The sequence below is a fragment of the Bombyx mori genome, chromosome 5, assembly GCF_030269925.1.
Source record: "Bombyx mori chromosome 5, ASM3026992v2".
NCBI lineage: Eukaryota > Metazoa > Arthropoda > Insecta > Lepidoptera > Bombycidae > Bombyx > Bombyx mori.
Window position 1 is genome coordinate 13,283,939 of NC_085111.1, and position 16,027 is coordinate 13,299,965.

Below are 16,027 nucleotides of genomic sequence, written 5' to 3' on the forward strand. Positions count from 1 at the left end.
AAATATCTTGAAAAACAACATCGCGAAAAAATAATACTTCTTCTTCTATATCGTTCCCTCACTACTGAGGATCGCGACCACATGCGATGTACTTCCAATGCACCCGATCATGGGTGGCATGGACTGCATGGTACAAACTACCACCGAGTGCTTCTCTTGCTAGATCCGACCATCTGGCTGGTGTTCTGCCCACGGCGCGCTTGCCTTCTATTCGACCCGTAATTATGAGCTTCTCTAATTCATGTCTGGAAGACCGCATGATGTGTCCGAAGAAGCTCATAACACGTTCCCGGCAGACAGAAGAGAGCCTTTTTCGGATGTCTAGCTGCCTTAGAATGTAAAAAATAATACACAATTCCATTATTTCTTTTTTTTAAACTTTGGCCTTAGGACATCTTTTTCCTTTGCCTATAAATGACGAATCTATCTTCGCTAGAAGTATAGTGTTCTGTGGAGTCTATTCAGTGAAAATAAAACAACAAAATCTGAAAGAGAATCAGAAATGTACTCTAAAATCTAAACTGATAAATTGATAAATGGAATGTACTAAATCAATATTGAAAATCTGCAAAGTTACCTGTTTAAAATGTCTGACATAAATAGTTTGTTTGACTGTTTTGATGAAACACCAATAACTGAAGCTGCGATTCAGCTGCCAAATGTTAAAAATGTTGAAAAACCGTGAGTGTACATAACCTGTATTAATTCATTATTAGGATGTTTTTAATTATAAAATTTCTATAATTATAACAATGTACTCACACAATTTAATAGAAACTTGGAAGAGTTGACTGCTGCTGGAAATAAGCGTGCACATGATGACATCCAGTACGCTGATACCTCTGTATCAAAAAAGCCTCGCGAAGAAGAGGAAGACTCTGAATTGATTACCGACATAAAGTAAGTCCGAAGAAAAGTCACTTAATTTCTCCTAAGTGAGCTTAAAAATAATTTTATCCAGTCAATTTATGTATAATATTAATCCGTCCTATCTGATTGCTACAGTGTTGATCTGCTCCAATCTCGTATAGTGATACACACGCTAGAAACTCACGAGGGCTGTACACATGAAGTGGCAATACCACCTAATCAGGAATATGCTCCTCTTTTACCACTGACAACTGAACCTGTAAAGCAGTACAGTTTCATATTGGATCCGTTTCAAAAAGAAGCAATATTGTGTATAGATAATTTACAATCTGTACTTGTATCAGCTCACACGTCTGCTGGCAAAACAGTGGTTGCTGAGTAAGTATTTTTCATAATAAAATTTAACATAGTGAAGAAACAAAGCCAAAAATTAAAAAAAAAACAATGTTACAGGTATGCCATAGCTCTATCACTAAAAAACAAGCAGAGAGTAATATACACAACCCCTATTAAAGCTCTTTCGAATCAAAAATATAGAGAGTTCTCAGAGGAGTTTCATGATGTTGGTTTAATAACTGGTGATGTAACTATCAATCCCTCTGCTTCATGTCTTATCATGACAACTGAGGTAAGAAATTGTTTATCTTGTATATTGTCATTCATTTCAATTGTTCTAGCTTATTTCTCAGAACACTTAAAGTAACCTTTTTCAATAAGAATGTATTAGCATTACCAAATTTACAAAAAATCTGTTTGAAATAATAGACTTGAGGCAAAACTTCCAGCTGTCAAATGCATGTTTTCAAGAGATAAAGATAAAGTTAAAGAAGCCTTTATTAACAACCTTAATTCATAGTTAGGTACATGCTATTCGTTTAATTTTTCTTTTTTTTTGTCTTTGCATTTGACATTGGCTAAGATTGTTTTGCTTTCGCATAGCCCTCCCCCAAATCCTGGCTGTGGTATTTCCTCTTCCAAATAGAGCCAGCAACGTCCTTTATGGTGTCTATCCACCTTTGGTGCGGTCATCCTTTTAATCTTTTCCCCTCTCGAGGGTATCACTCAGTTACTTATTTAGCCCATTTTTCTATATTGCTTCTTATATATGACCTATCTATTCCAACTTTAAATTTTTAATTGTGTAATACATCCGTTATTTTTGTTTTCATACGGATATTTTATTTTATCCTTTCTTTTAGCATTTAACATGCTTCTCTCCATACTTTATATACATTTGAAGAGATAAATTAAAAAATATGCTTAAAGTTTGATCATTTGGTATAGGCAAAAGATGTCTTAAAACCAAGTTATCATTTTCAATTAAAGTTTTTACATATTTTAGATTCTCAGGAACATGTTGTATAGAGGTTCAGAAATTATGAGAGAAGTTGGTTGGGTTGTGTTTGATGAGATTCATTACATGAGAGATAAGGAGAGAGGTGTCGTTTGGGAAGGTATTTATTTTTTCTAATTATATTTATATTTAGTAAATCATGTTCATTAACACCCAAATAATGATTGCTCTGACTGTATCTTTAATACCTGCAAAGAAAATGGCCTTTAGCTTAACAAGAATTGAACCATGGTCCTTAACACCTTCAGATCAGAAATAAAGTAACAGAAATGTATGCAATAAATTTTTATACTTTTTAAATTTAGGTCTTGTGCCCTTATAGAATAAGGTGCTCAGTGCACTAGTATGAAACTATGTGACTATGCTGATGTCCGATTCCCAGGTATTGCTAGTTGCAAATTTTTAAGGAAATACAGATTTAACATGTGTTCATGAATTACTTTCATATTGAAGGATATATATATGTAATTACTTGTAGTAGGGCTATTGTAAGCCCTGACAGGTACCACCACCTTGCATAATTGTGCAGCTATACAGCTGTGCATTCCTGTATGAAATTTCCCCAACTTTCAAACTGGATGTTTTTCCTTTGTTGTGGAAATCACTCTTCAATACAGGATTGTTTTTCTAAAGAATATTGGTGCCTGCTATCCTTTGAATCTTGGTATACTATTTACATTACTTGATACAGCAGGGGTCTTAACAATTTTGTAATAAATTAAATAATTAAAAACGGTTGTATAGGAAGGTGAGGGTTAAAAAACACAAAGAATGCATTATTTCTTTCTAATAATATAATATAATAGGTACCTAAGACTACAAAACTGTCACTTGTTTCTAGAAACACTCATCCTTCTGCCGGACAATGTGCATTATGTATTTTTGTCTGCAACTATACCTAATGCACGTCAGTTTGCCGAGTGGGTCTGTCGCTTGCATTCCCAGCCTTGTCACGTCATTTATACAGAATACAGACCCACTCCACTGCAACACTACATTTTCCCAGCCGGTGGTGATGGAATACATTTGGTTGTTGATGAAAAGGTAGATTTATTATATTTAAAATTTCTTTTAAAAATTTTGTATTTGTCAAAGTCAAGCAATGTTGGGTGTGGTCAGTACTTGGATGGATGGTCATTAGAGAACCATGTGAAGTGTCAATAAGCAGTGGCTTGGCTGTGCCTTTTGACATTGCTGAGGTGCTGAGCTGCGGTGAGTATGCTTGGCACTTACTTACCTTACCTGAGTATTTATCATCAGGTGGCCCGTATGCTCTTATGTCTGTAAAGGAAATAAAATAAACCTGGATCTGCTGTGAGCATACATAGTCTTATTAGATCCAGGTTTTATTATTAAATACCAAGTACGAAATTTCTTATCCAAATCCCGTAGACTAATTGGGTAATTTCTTAACACTGTTTTTTTTTTACCATCTCACTGCAGAGAATGTCCGTTTTTCTATTGTTTAAGCTTTAATATTACAGTATACAGTATATGCAGATGTAGTTGGCCCCCTGTTTCCTCACTGAATCAGTGGAACTGATCCAATGAGACCCAGCTTGTGTACACGCTTTCTAAAGCTCAATTATAGTTCTTAAAATAAGGAAGATAAGGCTTTTTTCTTGATGTTTTCTTTTACACAGGGTATATTCAAGGAAGATAACTTCAACACAGCAATGACAGTGCTGAACAATGCAGGTGAAGCAGCAAAAGGCGACCAACGTGGTAGACGCGGCGGACCCCGGGATAAAAATCAGACCAATATTTTTAACATTGTCAAAATGATTATGGAAAGAAATTTCGCTCCCGTGATCATATTCAGCTTCAGTAAAAAGGATTGCGAACTATATGCCCTACAGATGGCGAAACTGGACTTCAACACAAGTGAGTAGTATACAATAAATGCATCTATGTTTCTAAGTATAAGTCTTACAATAATAATATTATAAGTTATATAGACTTTTACCAATTGTATCAATTTTTATGCCTGTGTCATATTCTAGCATTAATTAATAGAATTTACTTCTGTTCAGAATAATTTGAACAACAGGTATTTTTTAATTTGTCTTTAGCTCTGGCTTGATTTCCAAGGTCTATAATTTTTAAAGCAGGTAAACATTCCCTTGATTTTTTTTAATTTTTTTTTTTATTGCTTAAATGGGTGGACGAGCTCACAGCCCACCTGATATTAAGTGGTTACTGGAGCCCATAGACATCTACAACGTATATGCGCCACCCACCTTGAGATATAAGTTCTAAGGTCTCAGTATAGTTACAACAGCTGCCCCACTCTTCAAACCGAAACGCAGAAATGCATCTGCTTCACGGCAGAAATAGGCGGAGCGGTGGTACCTACCCGTGCGGACTCACAAGAGGTCCTACCACCAGTAATTACGAAAATTATAATTTTTGCGGGTTTGATTTTTATTACACAATGTTATTCCTTCACCGTGGAAGTCAATCGTGAACAATTGTTAAGTACGTATTTCAACCACGTTATAACCCAAATATATATGCCATTAATATATTAATAATTGGAGGAGAAATTTTTGGATAATTCATTGACATGCCTTATATGTGTACCACAATCCGACCTCTACCTACTAGTCCTGCTACAAAGCAGTCCTGTATTCCAGTTTGAATAAGGACAGTCATTATACTATAATATTTCAATCTCATATCTTAAGGTGAGTGAAGGCATCCATGTCTATGGACTTTGGTGATCTAGTGACCACGAGAACTTTTCATTTTATAAAGTGATTAAAAAAATTATCTGATGTTGTGAATAGTTGAAGAAAAAAAACTAGTGGACGAAGTGTTTAGCAACGCAATGGATGTTTTAAGTGAAGAGGATCGGAAATTACCACAAGTAGAGAACGTTATACCTTTGTTGAGGCGCGGCATTGGCATACATCATGGAGGTCTACTGCCTATACTGAAGGAAACTATTGAAATATTATTCGGCTTAGGACTCATCAAGGTAAATCAATAAAAACGTAACACCTCTTTTTTTATTTCTTATTTAATTTAATATAAGCATTTCTATTATGCAAAGCAACTGAGATTGAAATTTTTGTTCATGTATGTTTCAAACCTTTTATTTTTATTTGTACTGGTAACTTTTATATCTATGGGAAAGAACACAATACAGGATGATTTTGTTTTAACAGGCTTTATTTGCTACTGAAACATTTGCTATGGGATTGAACATGCCTGCGAGAACGGTAGTGTTTACCAACTGTCAAAAGTTTGACGGGAAGGAAGTTAGATTTGTGAGTATATATTGTTTTAAATTTTATTTTCAATAATCATGTATGTTTATGATTATTATTATGTATATGTGTATGTATATATATCTAATAAATCTTTAATTTGTAGTATAAAAAAAGCCTTTTTAGATGGTGATGATTTGGATTTGGAGATTAGATGATGAAGATGAGTGATACATATGTATGTACATGTTTCTATAATTCATGTGAAATCAAAATAAAGTAACAAGTTTATTGTGAAATTTTATTATAATAACTTTATTATTTGATTTATTAATTTATTATTTAAATATAATATATTTTGAACTCAATTCCTTTATGTCAAGCAGAACACACAGGTCATGTATGTCATGATGTGAAATGTGGAAGATGTTTTCATTCGATTATTTTGACGCCAAATTACTTCATACGTATAAAGTTGCATTTAATTGAATATTTGAAAGTTTGCAAAGATCTCCGTTTGTATTAGCAAAGTGTGGCAGCTGACATATAGCTTCACCTATTGGTAATCATGTATTGTGTACTCAAATGCTTCCATGAAAATCTAACCTATGGTTTTTCTTATAATTGTTGTAGATATCGTCAGGTGAATATATTCAGATGTCTGGTCGCGCTGGTCGGAGAGGTCTCGACGACAAGGGTATCGTTATATTGATGATCGACGAGAAGGTTACGCCCACTGTTGTCAAAGGCATGGTGCAAGGGAAAGCTGACCCTATTAATTCTGCATTCCATCTCACTTATAATATGGTAAGGTTTGTTATATTTATTTAAAAAAAAAACTAGTTTTTCTTACTTACTAAAAAAATCGTCTAGAAGATGTTCTGAATTTTTTTTATAACTATGTCTTCTAGTCTAGATTATATTTTTGAAGAAATGAATTGCAATGAGTTTGAAATTAGAAACTTAAATTGCCAATTCAATACAGTAGAATTAGCAATCTAAGTTGAGATTTTTACACAAATCATACAATATGTTAATTTACTTTAGGGCATATAAAATAAATTAGAATGAACCCCTTGAATGTTTACAGGTTCTTAATCTACTGCGTGTAGAGGAAATCAATCCGGAATATATGCTGGAAAGAAGTTTCTTCCAGTTTCAGAATCAAGCAGCCATACCGGATCTGATAGACAGTGAGTCCTAACACAATAACAAAGTTAAAATACTAATATAAAATTGTGACAGAAGTGTGTGTTCATTGATCTATCATATTGTTTCGAACTGGTGTTCAGAATAAACAAAGACGTTATAGTGGTGCTTACACATTTTTGTTTTACAGAGGTCAAAGCAAAACAGAAACAATACGACGCCCTGTCCGTTAACGAGGAGAACTCCGTAGCTTCATACTCCACCATCAGAACTCAGCTAGATTTGCTCGGGGACCAGTTTCGGTCGTTCATAACTAAGCCGGAGTACTTGAAGCCTTTTTTGCAACCGGGAAGACTTGTCAAGGTGTGCTTGTGTAAAAAACATCACTATTGTCCCACTGTGCAATTAAAAAAAGCTGTACAGTAACCTGTAAATAAATAAGTTTAATATAAAAATAATTCCAAACTGTATAGGTGAAAACAGAGAAATACGAATACGACTGGGGCATCATAGTGAACTTCAGACATAAATCGAACAAAGGCAAGAAAGGACAAGAAGAGAATCCTTTGACGGCCGAGCCCGCCATTATTGTCGACATCCTACTGCACGTGAAGACGGCGACCGGCGGCGACGGCGAGACCAACGTGCCGTGTCCGCCCGGCGAGGTAAACATTAACTACATTTTTTTAAGGGATTTTATGACCTGGTAACTAAGACCTTTAAGTCATGTCCTATTTTATTTTATATTTTTATTTTTGTAAAAAATAATAATATGGAGTGAAACAAAATGAGATGAGATGATGTGGGAAGAAATATAATCTCAGTAAAGTGGTGGTCATTTACTGAGATTTTTTCAGTGGACTTTTTGGAGGATCCCGACAAGTTACGTTCAGCAGCTTTGTTTCATTTTCCCACATTTGTGCAATCTCACAGATATTAAACAGTTAATAAATCACCGTTATTACACATTTAAACCCGAAGAAACACTAACTAGACAAAATAAAACAAATCACACAACTTCACAATCGCGTTCCCGCCAAAAAGTCCATATTAACTACATAGGTACTTTAATTTTATGATTACCTTCAAAAGTCAATAAATACAACTGGACGAAGCATTGTTACGAACAGTCTCATAAAATTATTAGATAAAATGTAGTATTTTGAAGCAAAAATAATAAAATGATAGTACAAGCGATTTATTAATTTTTTTGTATCTGTGTCTGTTTGTTTGTTCGGGAATATTGTAGAAATTATTGAAAATATATTCTGTGTTATCCATATTATACAGTGCTGCCACCTAGTGTCTATATAGAGTTAAATTTTCTTATCATATTTCGAATAGTTCATGTATTTTCGCAAGTAGACGTACATATATTCATTTGGAGCAGAATATAAGCTTTTATTTGCGTTGATATAGAATTGAATCGTGCAAAAAAGCCATCGTCATTAAAGATTTTTGGAATTTAATTTAAACCCTTCGTCCCCTGTCTTGACTGTCTGTTACCTATATGCATTCCGGCTTGGAGTGCAGGAAGGTCATTATTAAAAGTGAATCCAGTCTGGAGTCTGAAGGGTGGACCCTTACGTCTCAATGGTAATACCACTTTAACATTGGTCGGCTGTGTAACAATATTTGAATTTATGTCCAAATAAAAAACACCACAATATGAAATGTCAAAATGATTATTTCAGTCTGGCGACGTACAAGTGGTTCCAGTCGTACACACACTAATATACCAGATCAGTTCTCTTCGGGTGTACTATCCTAAGGACTTGAGGCCTTCGGACAATCGGAAATCTGTATTGAAGACTATAGGCGAGGTGAAAAAGAGGTTCCCCGATGGTCCCCCGCTGTTGAATCCCATTAATGATATGAAAATTAATGACTCAGTGTTTAAACAATGCGTCGATAGAATCAAGTTATTGGAAGAAAGGTAAGATTCTCTAAATCAGCTTATATTGTGTGTACTTGTATACAGAAGAAAACTGATACAACTTCATGTCTCAAGAGTGACGTCATTCAACCCGTAATGTCTATGGTCTTTAATGCGCATTATACAAGGACCACAAGTTCTTCGACCGAATAAACTATCGGGTGCTTATTGGTACATACTGGTGGTAGGATCTCTTGTGAGTCCGCACGGGTCGTTACCACCACCCCGCCCATTTCTGCCGTGAAGCAGTAATGCGTTTTGGTCTGAAGGGTGGGACAGCCGTTGTAACTATACTGAGACCTTAGAACTTATATCTCAAGGTGGGTGGCGCATTTACGTTGTAGATGTCTATGGGCTCCAGTTACCACTTATACAGGTGGGCTGTGAGCTCGTCTACCCTTCTAAGCAATTTTTTTTTTTATTAAATGTAAACTCTTTTCCAGACTATACTCACATCCGATCCATACAGACAAAAACAGAAGCGCCCTGACAGCTGCTTACGACAAGAAACAAGAGTTATATGAAGAGCTACAGAACGCTAAAGCGGAACTGAAGAAGGCGAAGAGCATACTGCAGATGGACGAGCTGAAGAAGAGAAAACGGGTGCTGAGGCGGCTCGGCTACTGCACCGCCGCCGACGTCATCGAGATGAAGGGACGCATCGCCTGCGAGCTCAGCAGGTGATGCGACTGTCTCTTATTTAACTTCTTGGGAAAGTTATTGTGGACGCCCATTTACACATTGTGGTAGGCAGCGGCTTGGCTCTGCCCCTGGCATTGCTGAAGTCCATGGGCGACGGTAACCACTAACCATCAGGTGGGCCGTATGCTCGTCTGCCTACAAGGGCAATAAAAAAAAACATTGAATTCAAGTGTAAAATATTCGACTATAATTAATTAATGACGCTTGTAGCTAAGTAAAGTAAGTATTGTACTTTTTGACGAAACATGTTGCTGATAACTCTGTTTCTATAATGTGACGAAGCGTGTTGCGGATAATAATATGTTTAAAAAAGTGTTATTTCATTATTGCGAAAAATAAAGAGATTACATACAGCATTAAAAATATATACTTATTATATAGAGAATTAATTGAAATTATAAGTTTGAAAATTAATAAGGTTCTGTGGTCAAAGACTATCAAAGACTATAAATGTACTTCTATAATCACAGATTTCGCCAAGACTACACTATAGACAAATAATATTTACGATAAACAATATTAGTCTATTCTCAGTTTGACCACAGACTTTAAATAATAACAAAAGTTTGAAGATAAATAAAGAGTATATGTGTCCTGTATCAAATACATGATAGTGTGTGTAATGTTTTTTTTATCGATTTAATGTAGTTTTGAGCCATAATTTAAAAAGAGTATTAACAAGGATATCTCCGCTCCTTCTCTATATTCTCTATAAGTGTGGAAAATTTCATACTCCGTCCGCGCAATTTTCGTAAAAAGTGATACAAAGTTTTTGCTTCACTTCAATTCTTCTTTTATAAATAATTATTAGACTATATTTGGCATAAATATTAGTACTTATTAAAGATAAATTTAGCAGTATTTTTTAATTGTCTGGATTTTTCTGGAAGTAGTTCATTAGTAATAGGTGTTCCTGCTAGTTCTATTCTCTTTCTATTCGATTTCTTATAATATCTTCTCCGTCTAAATCATTATCACTCGAGTTATTCAAATCCATTTTTTATTATAATTGTACGTTATGACAAAAAATTAACCAATTCTTGATCAAACTTCCATTAACATAAAGATATAAACATGCAGTTTCTAGGTTACCCAGTAATAAAGAAAGGTACGCGCATGCGTACATTTGCAGTCTCACCGGGAGAGAATCGGGTACTTTTGTCCTGCGTGCTAGGGACTAAAAGCGAACTTTTCATATTGGGGGATGAATCGTATTCGATCGTATGTTGTCTCGTACAGTGCGGACGAACTGCTGCTAACGGAGTTGATATTCAACGGGGTGTTCAACGCGCTGTCTCCGGAGCAGAGCGCGGCGTTGATCAGCTGCTTCGTTTGCGACGAGAACTCCACGCAGGCCAGCGTCTCCGGCGAGGAGCTGCGCGGCGTGCTCAGGCAACTACAGGTACACCCTTCAGCACTGCATACAACAACTATAGCGAGGGTTGCATGGCTATTTGGTTAAAGGGACATTCCGCTTAATATGTACTTTCTGCCGCGTACCATCCGGCTATGGAATGAGCTCCCCCCTCCACGGTGTTTCCCGAGCGCTATGACATGTCCTTCTTTAAAAGAGGCTTGTGGAAAGCGGCAGCGGATCGGCTCTGCCCCTGGCATTACTGAAGTCCATGGGCGACGGTAACCACTTAATACCAGGTGGGCTGTGAGCTCGTCCAACGCTTATAAGCAGTAAATAATTAAATGAAAAAAATGATATTAGAATGAACAATTCGATGTTTTTAATTGAACTTCAATTATGTTTACCACATTCAAATAACTGAAGAAGTTTTTTTGTTTTGATGTTTTTTTCAAATTTTAACCTTTAAATAGCTCTCTTGTAAAGTTGCAAAAATGTCCCTTAAATAGCCTTTCACCTCTCGGTATAATAATACAGTCAAAACCGTTTACTGCGACATCGGTTATAATAACCAAGAACAAACGTCCCGGCTGAATGCCATATGACCGCCTTATTAAAAATATTGCTTTCTACGACATTGGTAATAACGACATACCTCATAAAACGACCACATTTAACTAATATTTCGGAGAATTAGATCTGTTAGAACGACCGGCAAAGCTGTATTGTAAACAATTTGAATAGGCATCCACATTTGTCTTCGATGGCTTTTAAAATCAGGAAAGAAAACAATAGGATTTAGTTTAGTGTAGGGTCTTTTCTAATTCTTAGAAACAAAACACGTGCATGCGGTAGTCAAAGCCCGCTTCTTCATATCTCTTCAGTTAGTTTGTTACTTATCTATACACAAGACGCACCAAAACTTTGTGGAGTTATTCGTGAAACTTTCAAAATATCGCAAAGAAAAAGAAAACAAATTAATATTGAAGAAAAATCGCGTATTATGTAAATATATTTTTCCAATAATTCCCTATCGATTTGTTTGTACTTTGCACGATACACATTAAGCATCACCGGTTGTTACGACTATCGGTTTTTACGACTGAATATGAGCAGTCCCTTCGATGTCGTTATAACAGATTTTGACTGTATGTATATTATACATGTGTGTAGTAGTCGATAATATTGAATTAAAAATCATGTTTCTGTATTGAATGTTTTAAATTTAACAATAACAGAGTCTACATTGCGTTCCTGTAGGAAGCTTTGTGACGTCACAGTACAATAAACAGAAGATAATTTCTAGTAAACTTCGATTTTAAAAAAATAACTTATGCGAACAATTTGGAAAATATTCCTTGAAATCGATTGACTTTCAAACGTTTTCACGGTATTTTGATATTGTAAAATGAAAAAAAGTAGCGTGGAATATTTATTTGTAATATACCTAGTCAGGTCATAAATTCTGTCACATGTTTAATGTAAAATAATTGAAACAAGTTTATTCATTATGTAACCATTCATATACCAAAATGAACTTAACAAAACATAGATTCTTATGACACTAAAGTTTATTCAAAATGACCTCCGTGATTTTGAATACAGGCCTTCAATCTGCGCGGCCAGTCGTCTATCGCAGCACGAACGAGGTCCATGTCAATATCGGCGGCTGCCTTAATCAAGGATGTCTTGAGTGACTCCAAATTGAGATGAGGCTTTGAGCACGCCTTTTCCTCCAAGTGTTGCCATATCTTGTAATCTAACGGATTCAAATCTGGACTGGAGGAGGGCCAGTCTTCGTGCCGGATGAAGTCGATTTCACGCGCCAGTCTTGTGTGGTCTTCGCTCTATGAGCTGGCGCCGAATCTTGTTGGAATACCCAGTGCCTGTTATTGAACATGGTATGAGAAACAGGTTCCACAAGGTTCGTCAGGACTGTATTTTGATACACAAATGCATTCGTTTTTACACCTTTCTCACAAAAATGTACCTCTGTTAAGCCCCAATAAGAAACTCCCAACCATACCATGAGCGAGGATGGAAAATGACCTCGTTGGACACGCGGAATACGGTTGCTCGCTTCTTCACTACTGTGTGCGTACACCTTATCATTTTGTTTGTTGTAGCTCTCTTCTACGGTAAAAATTTTTTCATCCGAAAAAAGAATTTCCCGATATTTTTTTCCCGAGTACCGCTTCAACAAAGCGCGGCATCTCTTCAGTCTCAGGTCCATTAGACAAGCATTCAAATGATGTCCTGTTTTTCTTCGATATGCCCGAAGCCCTAAGTCTTCATTTAACACCCTTTTCACCGTGGTTCTGCTTAACCCCATCTGAAGGGCCAACAGTTTCTGCTTACGTTTGGGATTTCTTTGAATTCGCGCCTTTGCAGCTTTTATCACTGCTGGAGTCCTAACAGACCGAGGGCGACCACTTCTTGATCTGTCATCTACACTAGAGTCTTCATTGTATCGTTTGATGGTACGATAAACGAATCTTTTGGTTATATTCAAATTTTTCAGTATGTTAAAAATTTTAATTGGCGCGTAACCGCAACGATGCAACGCAATAACTGCAACACGGTCTTCTTTAAGCGTCCACTCCATATTTAAAAATGAGTAAAATTCGAATTCAATAAACTTTTTTGTGGCCAGCATTCTAAAAGAAAAGTTTTTACTATGTGACAATACTTATGACCTGATTAGTTATATATTTTTTGCAGGAATATGCCCGACGAATAGCAAAGGTATCGATCGATTCTAAAATGGATTTGGATGAAGATACTTACGTTAGTAAATTTAAATGTACACTCATGGACGTGGTCCTGTCATGGGCCAAAGGAGCTTCGTTCTTGCAGATATGCAAGATGACTGATGTTTTTGAAGGTACGTTGATTTTAATGAATAAAAATTACAAGCACAATGTATATCACATGTTAAGTGTAGTTCTAATGAAATTGGGACATCGGTTTATAGTCTGTTAGTCTTCTAGATGGTATTCAAGTTGTGATATTGAACTTCCCCAAACAACTTATCAATAGGAGATTTCTATCCACTGAGACAAATTTTTTAAATTTTTATTTCTATTTTTTCAGGTTCAATAATAAGATGTATGAGACGTTTGGAGGAGGTGTTGCGACAGCTGTGCCAGGCTGCCAAGAACATTGGCAACACCGACTTGGAGAATAAATTCAGTGACGCGATCAAAATGCTCAAGAGGGACATTGTGTTCGCAGCCAGTCTTTATATGTAGTTTTAAGAAGAACCGAAATTATACCAATATTGTTTTCGAAAATAGCGTTTTATTTGGCTTTTACATTTATATGAAAGTAATACTCAACTTTTAGTCTATTTGGTGAAGCCTTATTCGTAATCACCATATCACACGTGTCATAATAATATACCTTTTTGACGTGAATACGTCTTTAAAATTATTTCCATAGGGAGGCAATCCAAAAAAACGAATGATAACAAAATCGGGGGATACAGTTTAAGTGTTGTAGCTACATATCTATCATCTCCATCCAAATTTCAGTTACACCACTGGATAGCTAAAGAATCAAAGAATTTATTACGCTAAGTAAGGACTGTAACATATCGCGCGCGGGGGAGGGAGCAGCCCCGCCATTTTGAAGGTCATTTTGCTGCGTATCGAGATTTCCATTTAGTATAACTTTCGACTCGGTGAAGCTACGACGTTCATTCAGGTTTCAATCATAATCAAAATCTATCGTTTATATATATAACATTAGTGTAAAATTGTAACTGTGAATATAATAAGGTGTTAAGATAAAAAAATAATATCAAAAAATATATAATGTCGGCCTATACGCGTCGAAAAGCCAAATCGAAATACAGAGATCGTATACGGTTGGAAAGGGCATCTCAACAGCAATCGAATGGTACCAATAAAACACCATATGATCGAGTCAAGCAGTGCCGGCAACGTAAAGTAATGAGTGCGGCCGAGTGGATCAACGACGGTGCCAGTACATCTGCAGCTGGGACGGTTGAAATTACGCAGATGGATGATGAAATCGCTTCTGTATCGACATCGGGCTTATGACAAAGACCTATAATAAATAAAGTTATAATACAGTAATTATATGTTTAGTTGATTTATTTCCTGAACCCATTATATGAAAAAGTTACCTAGGAGGGAAGTTCGTTCCATAGCCGGGTAGTACGTGACAGAAAAGATCTCTGAAAACGCACTGTGGATGAACGCAGCGGTATCGCGGTTATATGGATGAACTATGCTCCGATGGCAGGCGAGGTGATGGTACAATAGAGATGGCGGGATCATTTCAAACAATTCCTTAAGCTTAGTTCGGACTAGACGAGTATTTTAGTCGAGTACCGAGTAATTTAGTAGCTAAATGTGTCTGAACACCAAAAATTTAGTCGAGTAGGTTAGTAAATAATTTAATCAAGTCAATCCATTTTGTTCTATTTTTATCGGGCGAGTAGTACCTCTCACCACGCGTCCGTGCTAACTGGTTCACTGACTAAACTAGTCCGAACCTGTTGATTAGTCGAGTTCATTAGTTGCTCTTCTCATATGGGTGTCTTTACGCTGAATTTGAGAGTGTATTTTCGTTAACAGAAAATTCACACAACTTTCGGACATTCTCAAACTATCGGAAGTATTCTTTGGGATCTCTTTCAATGCTAATTCCTTCAGAAGACAATTAGTAGCTCCTAGTTTATCTCTTCTATCGATCCATTTTCGTACCCATAACTTATTTTTCTTAATCACAGAAATTTCCTCATCCACCTCTTCTAAAATAGCCATTACGATTAGCTTAATCAGTTTATTCACTCCATTGCGTTGCAGCCTGTTCATCTTGCAAAACACCACTAACTTGTGTACTGTACTGGATCGTAGTGCGAACGGTTTTGGTGTAGTAGCGAGTAGTTTAGCCACTACTCGCTACTCTACTAAAATACTCGTCTAGTCCGAACTAGGCTTTAGGCTGGGCGTTTAGTACGACGGGCTTGAGCGGGTTGGCGAGCTTTAAGCGATTAGCAGGAGTACCACTAAAACAGTTTTTAGTCTTGGCCTCTCAACATATGTATTAGGGGTTAAAGTATGAAATTGCCGATTAGTACTGAAAAATTGAAATACGTTTTTTTTTCATTCAACATATTTATTTAATTAATTTAATTATTATCTATACATTGCTGCCATCTAATAGGAAGGTCATTTATGTCTTTGCGATAGAATTCTGGAGATCTGAATTCTATAAACTGTGTGAAAGCATTTTGTACTGTCTCCTGGGAAGAAAACTTTTTATCACGTAGAAAATAGTCCAAATCACGAAAATAAAAGTAGTCCGTTGGAGCAAGGTCTGGCGAATACGAAGGGTGACGAATGGTTTCTAATTGCAGTTCCCGTAGAGTTAAAACGGTTTCTCGTGCTGTATGAGGTCTCGCGTTATCATGGAGCAAT

General features: G+C 36.3%; 1 protein-coding gene and 1 long non-coding RNA gene across 2 annotated transcripts; one reads left to right on the forward strand and one right to left on the reverse strand.

The window, feature by feature from the left end:
• The first annotated feature begins 57 nt into the window (after positions 1-57).
• LOC101743187 (exosome RNA helicase MTR4) lies at positions 58-13,874 on the forward strand. The gene is made up of 18 exons (XM_004930020.3): positions 58-681; positions 775-900; positions 1,006-1,248; positions 1,324-1,498; positions 2,213-2,324; positions 3,066-3,268; positions 3,868-4,108; positions 5,014-5,204; positions 5,395-5,496; positions 6,070-6,243; positions 6,527-6,629; positions 6,776-6,948; positions 7,059-7,250; positions 8,280-8,521; positions 8,965-9,201; positions 10,463-10,625; positions 13,299-13,461; positions 13,671-13,874. The coding sequence occupies exons 1-18, from the start codon at positions 587-589 to the stop codon at positions 13,826-13,828; spliced, it is 3,093 nt and encodes a 1,030-aa protein (XP_004930077.1). The 5' UTR covers positions 58-586; the 3' UTR covers positions 13,829-13,874.
• Positions 13,858-14,969, reverse strand: LOC119628543 (uncharacterized). The gene is made up of 2 exons (XR_009973238.1): positions 14,728-14,969; positions 13,858-14,648 (listed from the first exon to the last, which is right to left on the reverse strand). It is a non-coding gene; the product is annotated as an uncharacterized LOC119628543 (long non-coding RNA).
• Positions 14,970-16,027: the final 1,058 nt, after the last annotated feature.

Coding starts and splice junctions, on each gene's coding strand:
- LOC101743187 (XM_004930020.3), top strand. CDS start 587: ATGTCTGACATAAATAGTTTGTTTGACTGTTTTGATGAAACACCAATA. Junction 5,497..6,069: donor ACGGGAAGGAAGTTAGATTT/GTGAGTATATAT, acceptor TAATTGTTGTAG/ATATCGTCAGGTGAATATAT. Junction 6,949..7,058: donor AACCGGGAAGACTTGTCAAG/GTGTGCTTGTGT, acceptor CAAACTGTATAG/GTGAAAACAGAGAAATACGA.